Source organism: Ascaphus truei, chromosome 2, assembly GCF_040206685.1.
Source record: "Ascaphus truei isolate aAscTru1 chromosome 2, aAscTru1.hap1, whole genome shotgun sequence".
In the NCBI taxonomy this organism is placed as follows: Eukaryota; Metazoa; Chordata; class Amphibia; order Anura; family Ascaphidae; genus Ascaphus; species Ascaphus truei.
This window is the reverse complement of record NC_134484.1, coordinates 181,262,853-181,277,655: the sequence shown is the minus strand read 5'-3', so window position 1 is coordinate 181,277,655 and position 14,803 is coordinate 181,262,853. Positions and strand designations below refer to the sequence as shown.

General features: G+C 45.9%; 1 protein-coding gene across 7 annotated transcripts in view; it reads right to left on the bottom strand.

The window, feature by feature from the left end:
* KIF13A (kinesin family member 13A) overlaps nt 1-5,411 on the bottom strand; it is a 206,805-nt gene extending 201,394 nt beyond the window's left edge. For 4 of the 7 annotated variants that reach the window (XM_075585636.1, XM_075585638.1, XM_075585637.1 and 1 more), the window contains exons 1-2: nt 4,888-5,410; nt 4,060-4,153 (exon numbers count right to left, since the gene is read on the bottom strand). In XM_075585636.1, the coding sequence (XP_075441751.1) occupies nt 4,060-4,153; nt 4,888-4,942 (149 nt within the window). In that variant the 5' untranslated portion in view covers nt 4,943-5,410. Of the gene's footprint in view, nt 1-4,059; nt 4,154-4,887 lie in introns of all 7 variants that reach the window. The other 3 variants (XM_075585633.1, XM_075585635.1, XM_075585634.1) reach the window with 1 other exon arrangement.
* Between the last annotated feature and the right edge of the window lie 9,392 nt (nt 5,412-14,803).

Below are 14,803 nucleotides of genomic sequence, written 5' to 3'. Positions count from 1 at the left end.
GTCCGGCCTTCCTGCCTCTCACCTGTCTCCCCTACAATCTATCCTAAATGCTGCTGCCAGAATCACTCTACTCTTTCCTAGATCTGTCTCAGCATCTCCCCTCATGAAATCCCTCTCCTGGCTTCCGATCAAATCCCGCATCTTACACTCCATTCTTCTCCTCACTTTTAAAGCTTTATACTCTTCTGCCCCTCCTTACATCTCAGCCCTAATTTCTCGTTATGCACCATCCAGACTCTTGCGTTCTTCTCAAGGATGTCTTCTTTCTACCCCTTTGTATCTAAAGCCCTCTCCCGCCTTAAACCTTTTTCACTGACTGCCCCACACCTCTGGAATGCCCTTCCCCTCAGTACCCGACTAGCACCCTCTCTATCCACCTTTAAGACCCACCTTAAGACCCACTTGCTTAAAGAAGCATATGAATAGCACTGTGGATATTCTGAACACATGATACATAAAGCTTGGCCCCCTGCAGACGCACTTACCAGAACTCCCTCCTACTGTCTCTGTACGTTCTCCCTACCTACCAATTAGACTGTAAGCTCCTCTGGGCAGGGACTCCTCTTCCTTAATGTTACTTTTATGTCTAAAGCACTTATTCCCATGATCTGTTATTTATATTATCTGTTATTTATTTGTTTACCACATTTATTACTACTGTGAAGCGCTATGTACATTAATGGCGCTGTATAAATAAAGACATACAATACAATATACCTTTAACTTCATGTCCATTTTAACATGGGACTCCTATAAGCTTATGCCTGCCGCATTACACAGCTTTTCTGCGCAGGCTGGGTTAAAGAAGAGCACAGCCAGTAAAACCTGCCCACAGGCAGCTGTTTCGACCTTCTGGGTCTCGTCAGTGTGAGGATGGGTATAGCGGCTTTGCAATGTGAAGCTCGAATCGGTTTCAACCATGCATTATATAAGGGGTAAATACAATGTTTCCAATGATCTCAGATAAATGAGTAAAATTCACAGCTGGACACCTCAGAGCAGGGATGACTTTCAAAACATGCTTTAATTGCCCAAAGTTTCAGGCCTTTATTAAAGGTTCTGAGGGGTATCCCTCTTCTTCGTAATTTTATTAGTAACACTGTATCCTCCAATGACAATAACGTAAATAACATTGCGTGTTTCTGGAACTATTTCCGTCTCCTCTCTTTCTCCAGCTAAAAACATCATCCGGGTTCTGGATCGGAGTAACACTTAGACAGACCGAAAGTCTCACGCTATTGGAAGATAATGCAACTTCATGCTACAATAACATGACATGAAGCCTAGTCTAATGAGACGCAGGGCGGACATTGTTTTTGCATACAATAAGGGAACATAACATCCTTTCCTGTTTCAGGAAGCATCGCTCCATGAGCCCTGATTTAACAGGGCCCCGAGAGATACATTCTGCAACCTTCCCAAGTGGACACATCACAAGTGGCCAGTTACAGAAGCAGCTGTCTTCATGGGGGCACAACAACCAAACACTGCTTATTGGCCTTAGAAATAGACCATAAAGAGAATTAGACTGCAGTGTCTAGTCATGGTCAATAGTAGTATATAGCAACTACATTTATGATTTACAAGAAAGGATGCATAAATATTATTTAAGTGTTAACAACATTTTAAAATAAGGTAGCTAGTAGATAGGAGTTAATAGATGAAGGTGAATGAGATTAAAATTTTCCTAAACACAACACCACTCTGCTGCATCATCTGTGATAACACAGAGGTGGCATTTTAGTCACTGAACCTCTCCCTTTTGCTGCCAGAAGCGCATTGCTTTCTAGCATTGAAATGTTTCAAAATAATTCAAAGGCTTTTTTTTTGTTGCTCCAGTACTGTGTGGCATGATGTCAATAAAACTGGAACACAATCACTTGTCTGCTGTCTCTAATGTCATGCTTAAAAGAAAAAAAATGTAATAAAAATGTTTTCCGCGTTTCTAAAATGTAAGAAGATAGCGCTGGATACTGCTGAATTTCATTGTGTGAGTAGTGACAAGACACAGCATATGGCACGTACGCCCACACTGTTCCACAGCAATGCACGGGCAACACTTCTACTTCAGAATATTAGGTGTCACACTTAAGATGGTCTCAAGTTCTTGGCACGTAAATAAATGATGGACAATGTTTTAAAACAAAGGATAAGAGAACCGGTGTGGGCTGGAAGCTGTCCATATGGTGTTTGAAATGTCCATTGTAACAGTGACCGGTTACATCTGTGGCAACGCAGAACAAGCTGTTCTATTAGGCAAATTTGCCTTGTAAATATCGCACATTAGAACAACCACTGTGGAAATGCATCAGGTTTTTATCGAAACACAGAGGCAGCTAATTACAGTACTGCAAATATCATTAAGGCCTATTTGGCTACATCATTAACAAAACAAAACCCCCACTGTCTTTTACATTAATACGAAACACATAATACCGCTGTCCAAGATCAATTCATCACATAATCCCTTGAAATAAGTGAGACATGCTTGTATTTCCAGCATATTAATGATGTGTGTTATAAATAAATACACATTATACAAAGCAGGTGTTTGATTACACAAGCAATGTGTCTTCCAGATGTGATATCAATTTCAACATATAAACAATTAGGTTAAAAAAAAATGTCCTTTGAGTTCAACCTTTGTTATAGTCTAACTGGAAACGATATTTGTAGTTATATTGATGCTACATAAATGACTAGAACGCAATCATTTGTAATTGTATTTTCCCTACAATATTACTACCACTCTATGTGATGTATTGATTCTGTATCAAGAGTTAATAGACAAATAAACAGGTTGATCACACAACAAATATATATAACATTATTCATCATCTTTCTTTTGCACATCTCCTCCCCAGCTCCACAGCTTCTCTGTCACTGATCTATTTTTACAGTCTGGTGCACTGGTATTTTGGCTATGTTCCAGCAGTCTTATTTTAAGGGACTTTACAGTTATGCGCGAGATTTCCCAGTTGCCTGCAACTCGTTTTCTCACTGCTTAGCAGAAAGGTAAGAAAACGAATAAGAAATCCAACAGTTGTTTCTTCTCTAAATGAAGTGAGTATATTGCATATCGCCAGGTGGAATCTTTCTCTTCCACCCGTGGATATTAACTTGCCTGGTTTAGTGAGAAACAGCTTATGCAAGTCTGGAGATGGTGATTGTAGGGCATGGATTTTTATGGGGATGCATTACAGGCCTCTGGCAGTAAAAAGGTTGCAGTAGTCCACAGATCCTTACCGGGCCTGCACTCTGATCCAGTAACTTTACTAAGTCACAAAGACATGCGAATGTGAAACTGCTGTTGTGGAAAACACTGACGAGCACTAGCACCCCTTATTGAATAGAGCAAAAAGGACAGAAAAACTAGCTTCAAAATACTGATTTCTACAATGTCAGTATGCAAGGCTTTAAAGACAAAAAGGCGTAGATATTGGGGTGTGCTGCTGTAAGTGTTTTGCAGGTTTTTTTTTTACGCTGTGGGGTTTGCATTCTAAGCAGAATAATATTGATGTCCTGAGAAACAAGTGTGCATTGAGCCACGGTAATTCTCAGGGAAGTGGAGCGGTGGTTAAGTTGAGCTGCTATAATAACCCATACCACAAGTTTGGCTTGGTATGGAAAAACCGAAGGAAACTGTATTTCACCTGCAGAAGTGGCCAACCGGTTTGTCATCGCTACCCATGCGACAGCCATAAAACTAGCAATGCCACGCAGAGAATCTTATTTGAGCAGTTTAAATCAGCCAGCAGCAAATATACTCCTATTAACCTCTTCAAAGATGAGAGGCATTTCAAAATAAAGCGCTGCAGAACAGCAGCTAAGAGGCCCAACAAACAGGTTGTGGCCCATAAAGCTTCGTCATCGCACCCTTATTAGGAGACATGGTGATTTCTCCATGTTCTCCCTACAAATACTTCCATGAAAGTGAAAGGAAAATGACATGTCCCCTGCTCCTCCCCAGAGCTTTCATACAGTATGTTGCCAGTAAGTTCCCATGCAAAGTAGCAGCTCAGTGCACTAGATATGGGAAGAGGGTTTTTTTTTTTGTACCTGTTCTCTCCTTGCTTGGTGTTGGCCGGTGGAGGCTGTAGTACTGTCTGATTCCCCTCCATCTCCACAACACACTTTGTATTCAGATCCATCTCTAAATCAAACAAGTGGTTTGCACATGGTTACATTGCTGACAACTCAACACTTTCATCCCAACTGACCTATTTGCTTTGACTCCCAATCAGTTCATCAATGGTCAAGTTAATTAATGTGCCTAGATTGTTTATATGAACATTTAAAAAAAAAAAAGGACCCTGCAATCGAATACCTAATTAAAACGAAAACCTACACACTTACATGGTTGTAACAATAGAAAGATACAGTACATGAAAGTGTCTGTTTTCTAACAGTACCCCAAATCACTTCATAGCAGGTTTCAGGCATCCAGCAGTTGCATGCTAGGCACCCTGGCAGTTACACACTCACTTATTACAGATATCACTTCAGCAGCTCATACAGTGGGGACATGGTGTATTTCACGGCCTGTTACCTCTCACTCACTTGGAGGGAGAATCGGATCAGCAGCAACTGCCTCCAAAACTTTTTTTTTGTTGTTATATCTTTACTTTTTAAGTTGTCTCACCTACTGAAGTTAAAATACTTTTTTTTCGCACCCATGATCGAGTTAAATCTTCAACAAGTCTAATGTAATGTAACTCATTAGATGCACAGTGTCTTTCCAACCCCCCCCCACCCCCCCTTCCTCATGCACTGACACCACATTCCCATGTACTCTCCCTAATCATCATGTGCCAACTTTGCAGCAGACCCCCTACTGTCAAAAAAAGAAAAGAAAAGAAAGCTCCTGACCCCCAGACTATATCTTACCTCTCCGGTTCATCGGCCGGACTCTCACGGCCACTTTCACCTTGCTATGTGACATTTTTGCATCCGATCCGCCACCCGGCAGCAGCAGCAGCAGCAGCAGCAGCAGCAGCCCAGCTGTATCCTCCCAGCAGCAGCAGCGGCAGCAGCAGCGGTACCCTCCCAGCCCCCCTCCAGCAGCGCCTCGGTGCCAGAGTATCCGCTTCACATCCAATGTTTATTTAAATCCCCGAAGCGGTGCTGCAGATGTCGCCTGGTTGTCTCTAGCAAAGGAAGAAGAAGAACTCCACGAGTAGTAAGAAAGCCCATCACGATCCATCCACAAGAGGTGTCCAAAAAGAGAGGGAGAATACAAGGCAGGCAAACAGCATCCAGTGCCCCAGATCAGCTCCCCCTGCTCCTCTTTCTTATTCGCAGAGGAGAAATCCCAGCCCTGCTGCTGTCGCCATTATCCACTCTATCTATCCCTATTGCTGCTCTTACTCGGCTGGCTCAGACCCTCCCACCTTCTTCTTCTTCGTCTGTTTCAGTGGGTTCCTACCAAGATTGTACATGCCACCTACAGGATTTCTGTATAACTCCCCAAAGTCTGCCCTAGTCCTTCCCATATCATTCTACCCACCGATTTATTCAGCCGGAAAAGCTTTAAAAAAAATAAAAAATGGTGAGTGAATAGGACCCCTTATTTCATGGGAAAACAAAAGGAAAACAATATTGGTAGTATGATACCTTTTATTGGACAAAAACTAGTTTGAAGTCTACACATTTTCACACAAGTGTTGTCCCGGCAGGGGACCTGGATTTACTTTTGTAATCCTTCTAAAAAAAAATTCTTTCCCCTTAGGTTTAGTTTAATAGATTCTTACTGACTCCCCACCCCCCTTTCACTACATTTTATATATTTGAAATGCTTATTTCCACCTAATATATATATTTTATATAAATACATAATATATATAAATAAAATACATGGATTGCAAGAAAGAAAGAGGCAGCACATCGCAAATCCAATGTTTTGGTCCTTAAGGCAGGACCTTCATCAGGGTGCATTAGTTGTGTGTATGTATATATGTATACACACACACACACACACACACACACACACACACACACACACACACACACACACACACACACATATATCTTCCTCTTTGCTGCAATCTTAAATAATAATAACTTTCTCCCATGGGACTCAAAGTGCTTCACAATTATAGTGTAGCGTGTGGGTTGGAGCACAGAGGTATTGTTACAGACACAGTCCCTGCCCAGATAAGCTTACAATCTGTTTAGGCTGCGTCCAGGGTTGCAGCAGCCGTGCGGAGGCGCGCTCAGGTTGAGGGAAAGCGGGTGCTTTCCCTGGCCTTGGTTAGCGCGCCATCCGGGGGCGTGTCGGGGGGGGGCAGTGACGTCACGGAGCTGGTTCGCCCCCATTGGGCGAACCGCTCACGTGACCAGCCCTGCGCTCCCATGAGCGCTTGAAACAAAAAAAATTCTAAGACCTACGCTTCCGCACGCTTGTGGAAGCGTGCGCGAGCCCCTGCTAAAGCCACTCTCATTGCGGCTGCAGGGGCTCATGGTACGCGTAAGCGCACTTCAGCACGGGCGCTGACCATGCCCGAGGCCTTATGTGCCTTGGGCACAGGGAGTTAAGATGATTTACCCAAGGTCACAATGACACTGTGATTTGAGCCAGGTTTCCGTGGTTCAAGCTCAGTCAATGTTATCAGTGCTTTGACTCGCTGAGCCACTGCTTCAGCCCTTTCTGCCTTCTTGTGCAAAAGTTCTATTTGCAGATAACGCTTACTTATTGCAAATAATTGTTAAACTTCTGTTTTTTATTCCAAGTGTAATTTCTTCTTTTTTTGGTTATATTCACTGCACCTTAAGTCACAAGTCCTCTCACATAGAAATCTGGCCAGTATCTTTAGACCTAGTACCTTAAGTCGCATAGTGTACTAGTCATGGACTCCGGACTGTACCTCTCTTGTATGATATTGATAGAGTACCTTAAATCACGTGTTAGTGGAATGAGGACCCAGACAGGACTCTTGTGTCAAGATATAGCTCTGTGAAATGATTGACTGTACAATCCATGCAATTCCCCAAGCCCATTGTTTAGTTGTTATATTTGACTCTTGACTTTCGTTGTTCCTTCACCTTAATGCTTCTAAATATTCTTTCTCCGTAACTTGCTAAAATACAACAATGACACTGTTTCTCTACTACTTAAATGTTAATGCATGATCTCATTCTTTGCTATTTCAACTATGCATTTAAATAGTCTTGGATGACCACTACTCACTTTTCCACCTTAACCTACAGCATGTGCTTTTTAACAATCCTTGTTTCACCACAGTACTGAATTATATCTGAAACGTGTAACTATTCTTCTGAATTAAATTATTCCACTGTCACTGATTTAGGTAATTAACCTTTCATTAGCAATATCAATATCATCATTCCTACGGAATGGATACACAGACAGTGACACACACTGCTATAATGTGGGTACTGCTATTTCTGGGTCTAATAGAAGATATATGTTTATAGTTTAAAACACTTTTTGGACATTGACTGTTACTATTGCTGAAATACATCTTCAAGAAACCATGTTTGATGTACTGTAGTATTTTTGGGGACGATGACATAGAGATGTATGTAAAGTGCAATCTAGCGTTAAACACATCTGCCTTGGGTGCTCCGTAAAGGCCTTGACCCCGCTGCCTACTACAGCGTCCGCTGTGGCGGACGCTGCACGGACGAGAGCCCTCCCCTCAATGGCGCTGGGCCCGCTGCGAGGGGGGGCCGCAGCGCTGGGGCGAGAGTTGCTCCTGCTCTCAATAGAATTGAGAGCAGGACTCGCGTCGAGCAATACGGCACGCCCCCCGGCGGTTCAGCCAATGAGGGCGAACCTGCCGGGTGACGTCATGGCCATGCCCCCATCACTCCCCCGCCACGCCCCCCCGGTCTCTATTCCTGCAGTGAGCTGCAGACCAGGGAATTGGCTGCACGTGCCGCCAATCTCGCGGGCGGGCGCGCGTTGCAGTGGAGATACCGGGGCCTTAGCCTAATGCAATATAGCTCAACCCCGTTATAGCGCAATCCGCTACAACATGAATCCGCTTATAACGCGGTCTGAGCGTGGCTCCCAAGATTTGAAAACCTCCATTGCGCCACGTGAGGATTTACCGGCATCTAGATCTCTCTCCTCTTGTGCGCGGCGTTGCAGAGGAGGGTCACATGACACAACACACATTTTTTAAACATTCAATTCAATGCATTATTGCTAATGGTTACATACACACACCTACAACCATGTGGGAATTGAACATTAATACATTTTACATAATACACATGCAGGGATCGATTGTATCCGATTGAATCCGATTGTACTATTACCGGACACTCTCCTATGGTATCTGCACCGTGATATTGACTTTATTTGAGGCTATCCGTGGGACTTTGAAAGTTTGCCGCGTTCCGGAGTGACGTCAACATCTCGCTCTACCAATCCGGTAGCACGGAGTTCCTCTGCTTCTTGGCGGGCACCAGGGGGAGCTGCGGTGCAGGAGAGTTGTTCCAGTGTTACTTCTGTGTGCTCTGGGAGTTACTTTGTTACGGACACTTCTTTATTATTGACTGGATACCCACGGCTACAGCGTGAGAGACTACAGACCGGACCGGAGGCTGTATATGCAGAGGGTTCCCTACAAGTCGGGTCATCTGTATCCTGAAGTGGTAACATGTACCCAGAACATGCCCTGCTTGTTTAACTTAACTTCTTGTACGTGCATTTATTACCTTTGAATTGTCACATTATATGTACTTTATTACCCTATGAGAGTCGTGCGCTTTGTTCTCGTTCTCTCTCTCTCTCTCTCTCTATATATATATATATATATATATATATATAAAATATATATATATATATATATATAAACCAACACAATATATTAGCACTATGATGTGTACTATGATTAATGGCTAACCAATAGATGTACCAGATTCGTGGTATTAAAAGCCACTAGATGACCATGATAATAATATAACCAAAAAAATGGTAGCCTAAGACAATATGTACACACGGATGTAATACCAATTATGAAGATCTAATATAAATAGATATCAAACCAGTTTCTTTGAAAGATTAAAGTCCAATGCAATCTAATAGAAGTAAATCCAGACTGGAGCAAACTGCAGCTTCTATGTTGATATTGCACACATTTTACTAGATAAAAAAAGAAGAAAAGAAGCGCAAGCTCCATAGCATAATACTGTATGATAACGTTTTAATAAAACAAACAGAAAAAAGGCCCTCTTGGATATACACTCACAAGACGATTGAATAAAAGAGCATTTGTGAGATATAACCTCAAGCACAATGATGCCACCGTCAGAGGTCAGCAGAAGTCGTCATCGCCATATAGACAATAACCCCCAACCAGGTAAGATTCTGTATGGAACAGTTGTACACAGAGCAAATGTCCTGTTACACTCACGATACTTGGGCACTCAGCCACAGGGAGCCTGGACGAACACCGGATGGAAACCTCCACAGCACACACTGCCTTGGCCGGGCTAGACAGGAAGGAGGGGCGTCCTGCTTCACACCGTAGTGAGAGTCACCTTAGGATGGTCTGGATATGTTCAGAGAGCTGTTTTCAATACAGACAGCTGGGTTTCCTCGTGGCTATGTGAGGGACCGTGAAGTGACGTCAGCACTTATGACGCAACGTCCTGACGCATTTTGTCACGATACGTGACTTCATCAGAGGCTGCCAGCAAGAGTAGTTGAAAGCTGGGACCAGGGAACTTTCTGCAATATTGAAGAACCCTGGGTACCTGTGCGCAAAATGGCATGACTGTATTGTGCCGTGGGGGAGTCGTACCGGAAGGAGGCACTCGCCGGTAGCGTGACCCCCCACTTTTTCTCTTGAAGTTATGTTCTATATTGGGGCCTCTCAGTAGGAAAATTATTCTGGGAGAGTGAACCCCAATTGTAAATCTGCTGTAAGGGACAATCCGTTGTGTATATGGGGATTGGGCACCTGGCAGACTCTGGACCTTCCAAGAGGGTCCCAAAGGAGTTCTAAGATGGCAGCCACTGCGTGGTAGCCTGTTATGTGCTACAAAATGGTGCTCCCGCCAATAAGAAGCAGACCGCATGGGCTGCCAGTTCTATTTTGCAAAAGTTTGCAAAATCAGTTGCATCCTTTCGGCGCCAAGATTGGCCACCGCCCTCAAGATGACTGGCTCAGTCGGAGCCGTGTCATCATCCTTTCTGCACCGCCCTACTCCTAATTCCACCCAGGGGAGGGGCATTTCAAGTGCCAGCCAACCAGAGACTGTTCTAAGCTGGGAGGAGTCAGCCGTGCTGCTTCCAAAGATTCACTCTGTTTGGAGCTGAGCTATATTGAGGAGCTGTTGTACAGTGTCTGCTGAAAACAACCTCATGGCTTCCTCACCAGCTCAACATGATTTGGAGGTCACCAACTTCCAGCTACCTGGTGGCTATCTGATGGTGCAAGTGAACAACCAGGTACACATAAATTGTATCTGCCTGGAAGCGCGGTGCCAGCACTTTGGCACCTACTATTTCAGGACTGTCAGCCCTGCACCAGCGGAGGTATGTGTGCCTCCTTCAAGAGCCGTTACACCAACTGGTGTGACTTAATTTGTCTTCCCGGTCACGTACGACGTGGGCCTGTGTGCCCTTATCAACGCGCCCGGATGTCTAAGTGGTCCGGTGCCACCCAAAGTAACCGTCACGGACCCTGCTGTGGACCCGTGTGTCCAGTAACTATTGTTCCAGCCTGCTGTGACGGTACTAACGGTCCCAGGACTGGGACCCGTGGCTGCTGAGGCTCTGGAGGGTGAGTGGACTGCCCCAGAGGTGTCGGGTGTGATTCCTTGGGTGACCGCGGAGCCAGGGTCGTCAGAGTCAGAGTCGTCCATCCAGAGGGTCATGCTTATACCGGAGCTTCGAAGAAGTCCTGTGCCCGAGGGAGAAGGTGTCTCTGTAAAAGCGCTACTGGTCACGGAACCTGTGGAAGCAGATGGCGTCCCTTACCTGCGGATGGTGAGATTTCTACCATTCCCCTTCAACAGGAGTTCGTTGCGGCCTACCCAGATGCGGAGCAGCCAGACGGGGCCCTGTTTGGTGCGTTACTCGGTAACGTACTTCTGGTTCAAGCGGATGTGATGTCATCGGTGCCATTGAACTCGAGCCAGCCGAGTGATCTCGCGAGACTGTCGCTGGACTCTGACATCACCAAGATGGCGTCTGTTGCCATCAACATTGTTTCTGATACACCACTGGCTTCTCCAGTGGTGAAGTCGGGGCCCTTGCTGCCTGATGCCCCCTGTTTTGAGGTGCATTGCCCAGGCCATGGTCCTCGTGTCCCAGAGGTTGCTTGGCCTTCTTCAGCCCGAGGTTGCCAGAGGCCTGCCTTGTACACACCGGTCCGGCCCAGTTGCGCTCCTACTTTAGTCCCTGTTCTGTCACCATCTGGCAAAAACAGGGGTAAACCTATCATTCCTGGACTGGCCATGGACTTGGTTAGGTCACCGTCACCTCATGTTCCGTCCCAGGAGACACCTGAATCAGATGAGTTGATGTCTCCTATCGCTACACCTGGTGTTAGTGGGTGTATTACAAGTAGTTGACCCATGCTCTTTATGTTGAAAGAGCTAGTATTAATTGTCACTGTCATCAGTGGGTGAGTTGGGTTACTATCGTATTGTATACGGTTATGTATCATCTGCTCTGTACTCTGTTGTCATCTTTCAGGTTCTAGACTGACAGGTTGTGCAGTAAATTTGGTTCCAGTGGGGACCATGGCATTTCACCCAGGGGAGAGTGTAACAGGATGTGTCTATCTGCCTGTCTTTCCCCTCCCTCTTACGTAAGTTCCTGCTAGCTTCAGGCTATAAGGGGTTAATTCTGTGGGCTTGTGACCCCCCAACATGCTCCTCTCTGATGGACAGAAGTAAGGTGGTGACAGGAGAGTCTGTGTAAGCCTATGAGCCCGCCCCTTCTGGTTCCTGATGAGGGGCAGTGCCAAATTTACTCAGTCCTGCTCTGGAGGAGGAAGAGAGCAGTTGGGCTATGAGTCCCTCCCATCGCGGGATGAGCGTACCCACCCCTAGTCCTTAGGGGCTGGGGGAACATCTGATCTAAGAGAGAAGACCCTGTATTAGCTGCGGTCAAGCATCATCCAGAGGCCTGGACTCTGAGACCTCTCACCGCTGTAAGACCATAATGCAGTGACTAATTGAATAAAGATCCCTTGTTCTATTAAACACCTGTATGGACTGAGTCAGTGAGAAAGTGTGTGAGAGTGCTTCAGAGGGAACTGCTCCTGGTACTTCCAGGATACCCACTGAAGCTGGAGGCGCTGACACCGAACTAAGATGACATCAAAAGCCTGTTCTGGTCTCCATTATAACGCAGACAGCTCAGATCTCCGGAACCTAACAGGTATGCCTCAGCACCACACAGTAGCAACAGCAGTAAATCTCCCAGAGGGTGGGGGAAACAGGGCTATATAACGATCAAAAAAGAGAGAGGATTTCAGGCATGGAAATAGGACTTGATGTTGAGACGTAATTTTAAGAATAATATGATATTTCCCCTGTGCCCCCCCCGTTCTCTCCCCCCCTGTTAGTTGTTGTGTTGTATCCCCCATTGATGTTCCCTCCCTCCCTCCCCCCCAGATGGTTGACCTATACAATTCTTGTTTAAAATTATGACTATGAATATATGTTAGGTAAAGTTCTCTTTGTTAAAAAAACAACTGTCGATATATTGTAATGATTAATAGATTCCACTACCCCCTTTTCCCTTCTGTATCCTAATACCTTAATAAAATTAATTGTTTAAAAAAAAAAAAAAGAATCTCAGGATTTTAGCTGGTGACCTACAAGATAACCCACAGATCTCTGGTATCTCCGGACAACTTCACCAGTCACTCATAGTATAATATATTAATATATTATATTATGTTATTGACTTATACATTTATAGGCCAGGTTAATATAGATGACCTCACAGGAGTCAGAGAAAATAGGTATTTTAAAATATAAGTTAACTCCTTGGTTGCTGTATTGTTAACACAACTGAAGAGGTTTCAGGAATGAACGTGACACTTAACACAAATCTCCAGACTATCTTCTCATTTATCAATCTGCTTTACTTATAGATCCTCATAGATCCTGCTCTTCTTCAGAGTTCATCACTGTAACGCTCGGCCTGCCCATAAGCCAGACGAGACCCCGGGACTGAGGTGGAAAGGAGTAATACCACACACCTGACAGTAAACGGGGACACGGCCGGAGTGTGGAAGTAGCGTAGATGGTCCGGGTAACAAAAATAGAAAGGGTACCGTACTTGCCAACTCCAGCGGAGGAAGGTAAAGTCCGTAAGCCAATGGTCGTGGGATGGAGAGAGCAGCGTAGGAGAGTGTCCGTAAGCCTGGGTCGTGGAGTGGAGAGAGCAGTGTAGTAGAGTGTCCGTAAGCCGTGTCCAGGGGATATAGAAGTATGCAGAATAGAAAGTCCAATGCCAATTCCAAGAGGTTCCAGAGAGCAGCGTAAACAAAGTCCAAAGGCAAAGGTCAAAATCCAGGGAGGTCAGCAGAATATCCAGGGACTGGAACAGGAACTGAAAGACAGAAAGGGCCAGGTAACAGCAGATAGCACCAAGGTACAGAATCTATGCAGAGCAAAGAGGAAATGGTGAGGGGAGACTAAATAGGGGGCTGGGACCTATCAGGGGAAGGGGAGGAACGGAGGAGTAGCCCGAGGGAGGACCTGATAGGGGAGAAGTGTCTGGGAGGCTGGGGCCTATCGGAGTAAGGGGAGGGATGGAGGAGCGGCCCGAGGGAGGACCTGATAGGGGAGAGGTGTTTGGGCAGCTGGGGCCTGTCAGAGCAAGGGGAGGAGCAGAGGAGCGGCCCGTAGAAGGGCCTGATAGGAGAGATGGGCCTGAGGGGCAGACCTGACGGAGCAGGGGCAGGGAAGCGCGTGATGCGCGCGCCGCGTCAGAGGAGGTGGAGTCAGGCGCCCGGTGCCAGCAAATTGAAACCTGGGTCCGCACGCGCCCGTAGGGGTGACACGCGCGCCCCGGAAGTGCAGGAGCAGCCGTGGAGGGGGCCGCAAGGAGCGAGGCACGCCGCCGGGGAGCCTGTGCGGCACGGGAATAAGGTAAGGAGGCGCTAGAAGCGGGTGTACCCGCAGCGCGGATCCTTACATTTACTCCTCTGCCCCGCCTTAATCTCTATTACGCCTGTTTACCTCCTACATTTTTCTCAAGTTTCCCATCTATTTCCATACATTTTCAGAAACTTTTGTGTGTGTACACCGCTCCCCCCCCCCTTTGAGATAACTATGGCTTTAGAGGGATAACTGTGTGGGATCACACAGAGTAACGCCCCTTCCCGATCACATGGTGCTAGGTGACTAGGCAGAATAATAGCCCGCCCTCTTCTGCCTATTGATAGTGATGTCATTCCAGGGTATATATAGAGGAGAGAGGTTTCTAGAAGGTCAGGTCCCAGGAGGAGATGAAGAAGAGGGAATATATGAGTATAGGGTAAGATTTTCCTTTATTGTTTTATTGTTTGATAGTTAGGAACAGTGCCCTACATAGATAGCGTCCCCACTGCTCCACACTGCTCTCATGAATCACATAGAGGAAGCCTATGGCTCAGAGGGGTTCCCCAAGCCGCAGCCCTTAGGCACAGCTGGATCCGCCCAATTGGAGGGTCCACAGCTGACTCACCCATAGGGCCATGAGATGGCATTCAGTTCCCGAGATGGGGATACTGACAACAGACAGAGAGAGACTAGTGCAAGGCCTGGCAGGGGCCCATAGGAGATGCAGCACTATGATGCTACACAGTAGAGGGATCACTAAGGT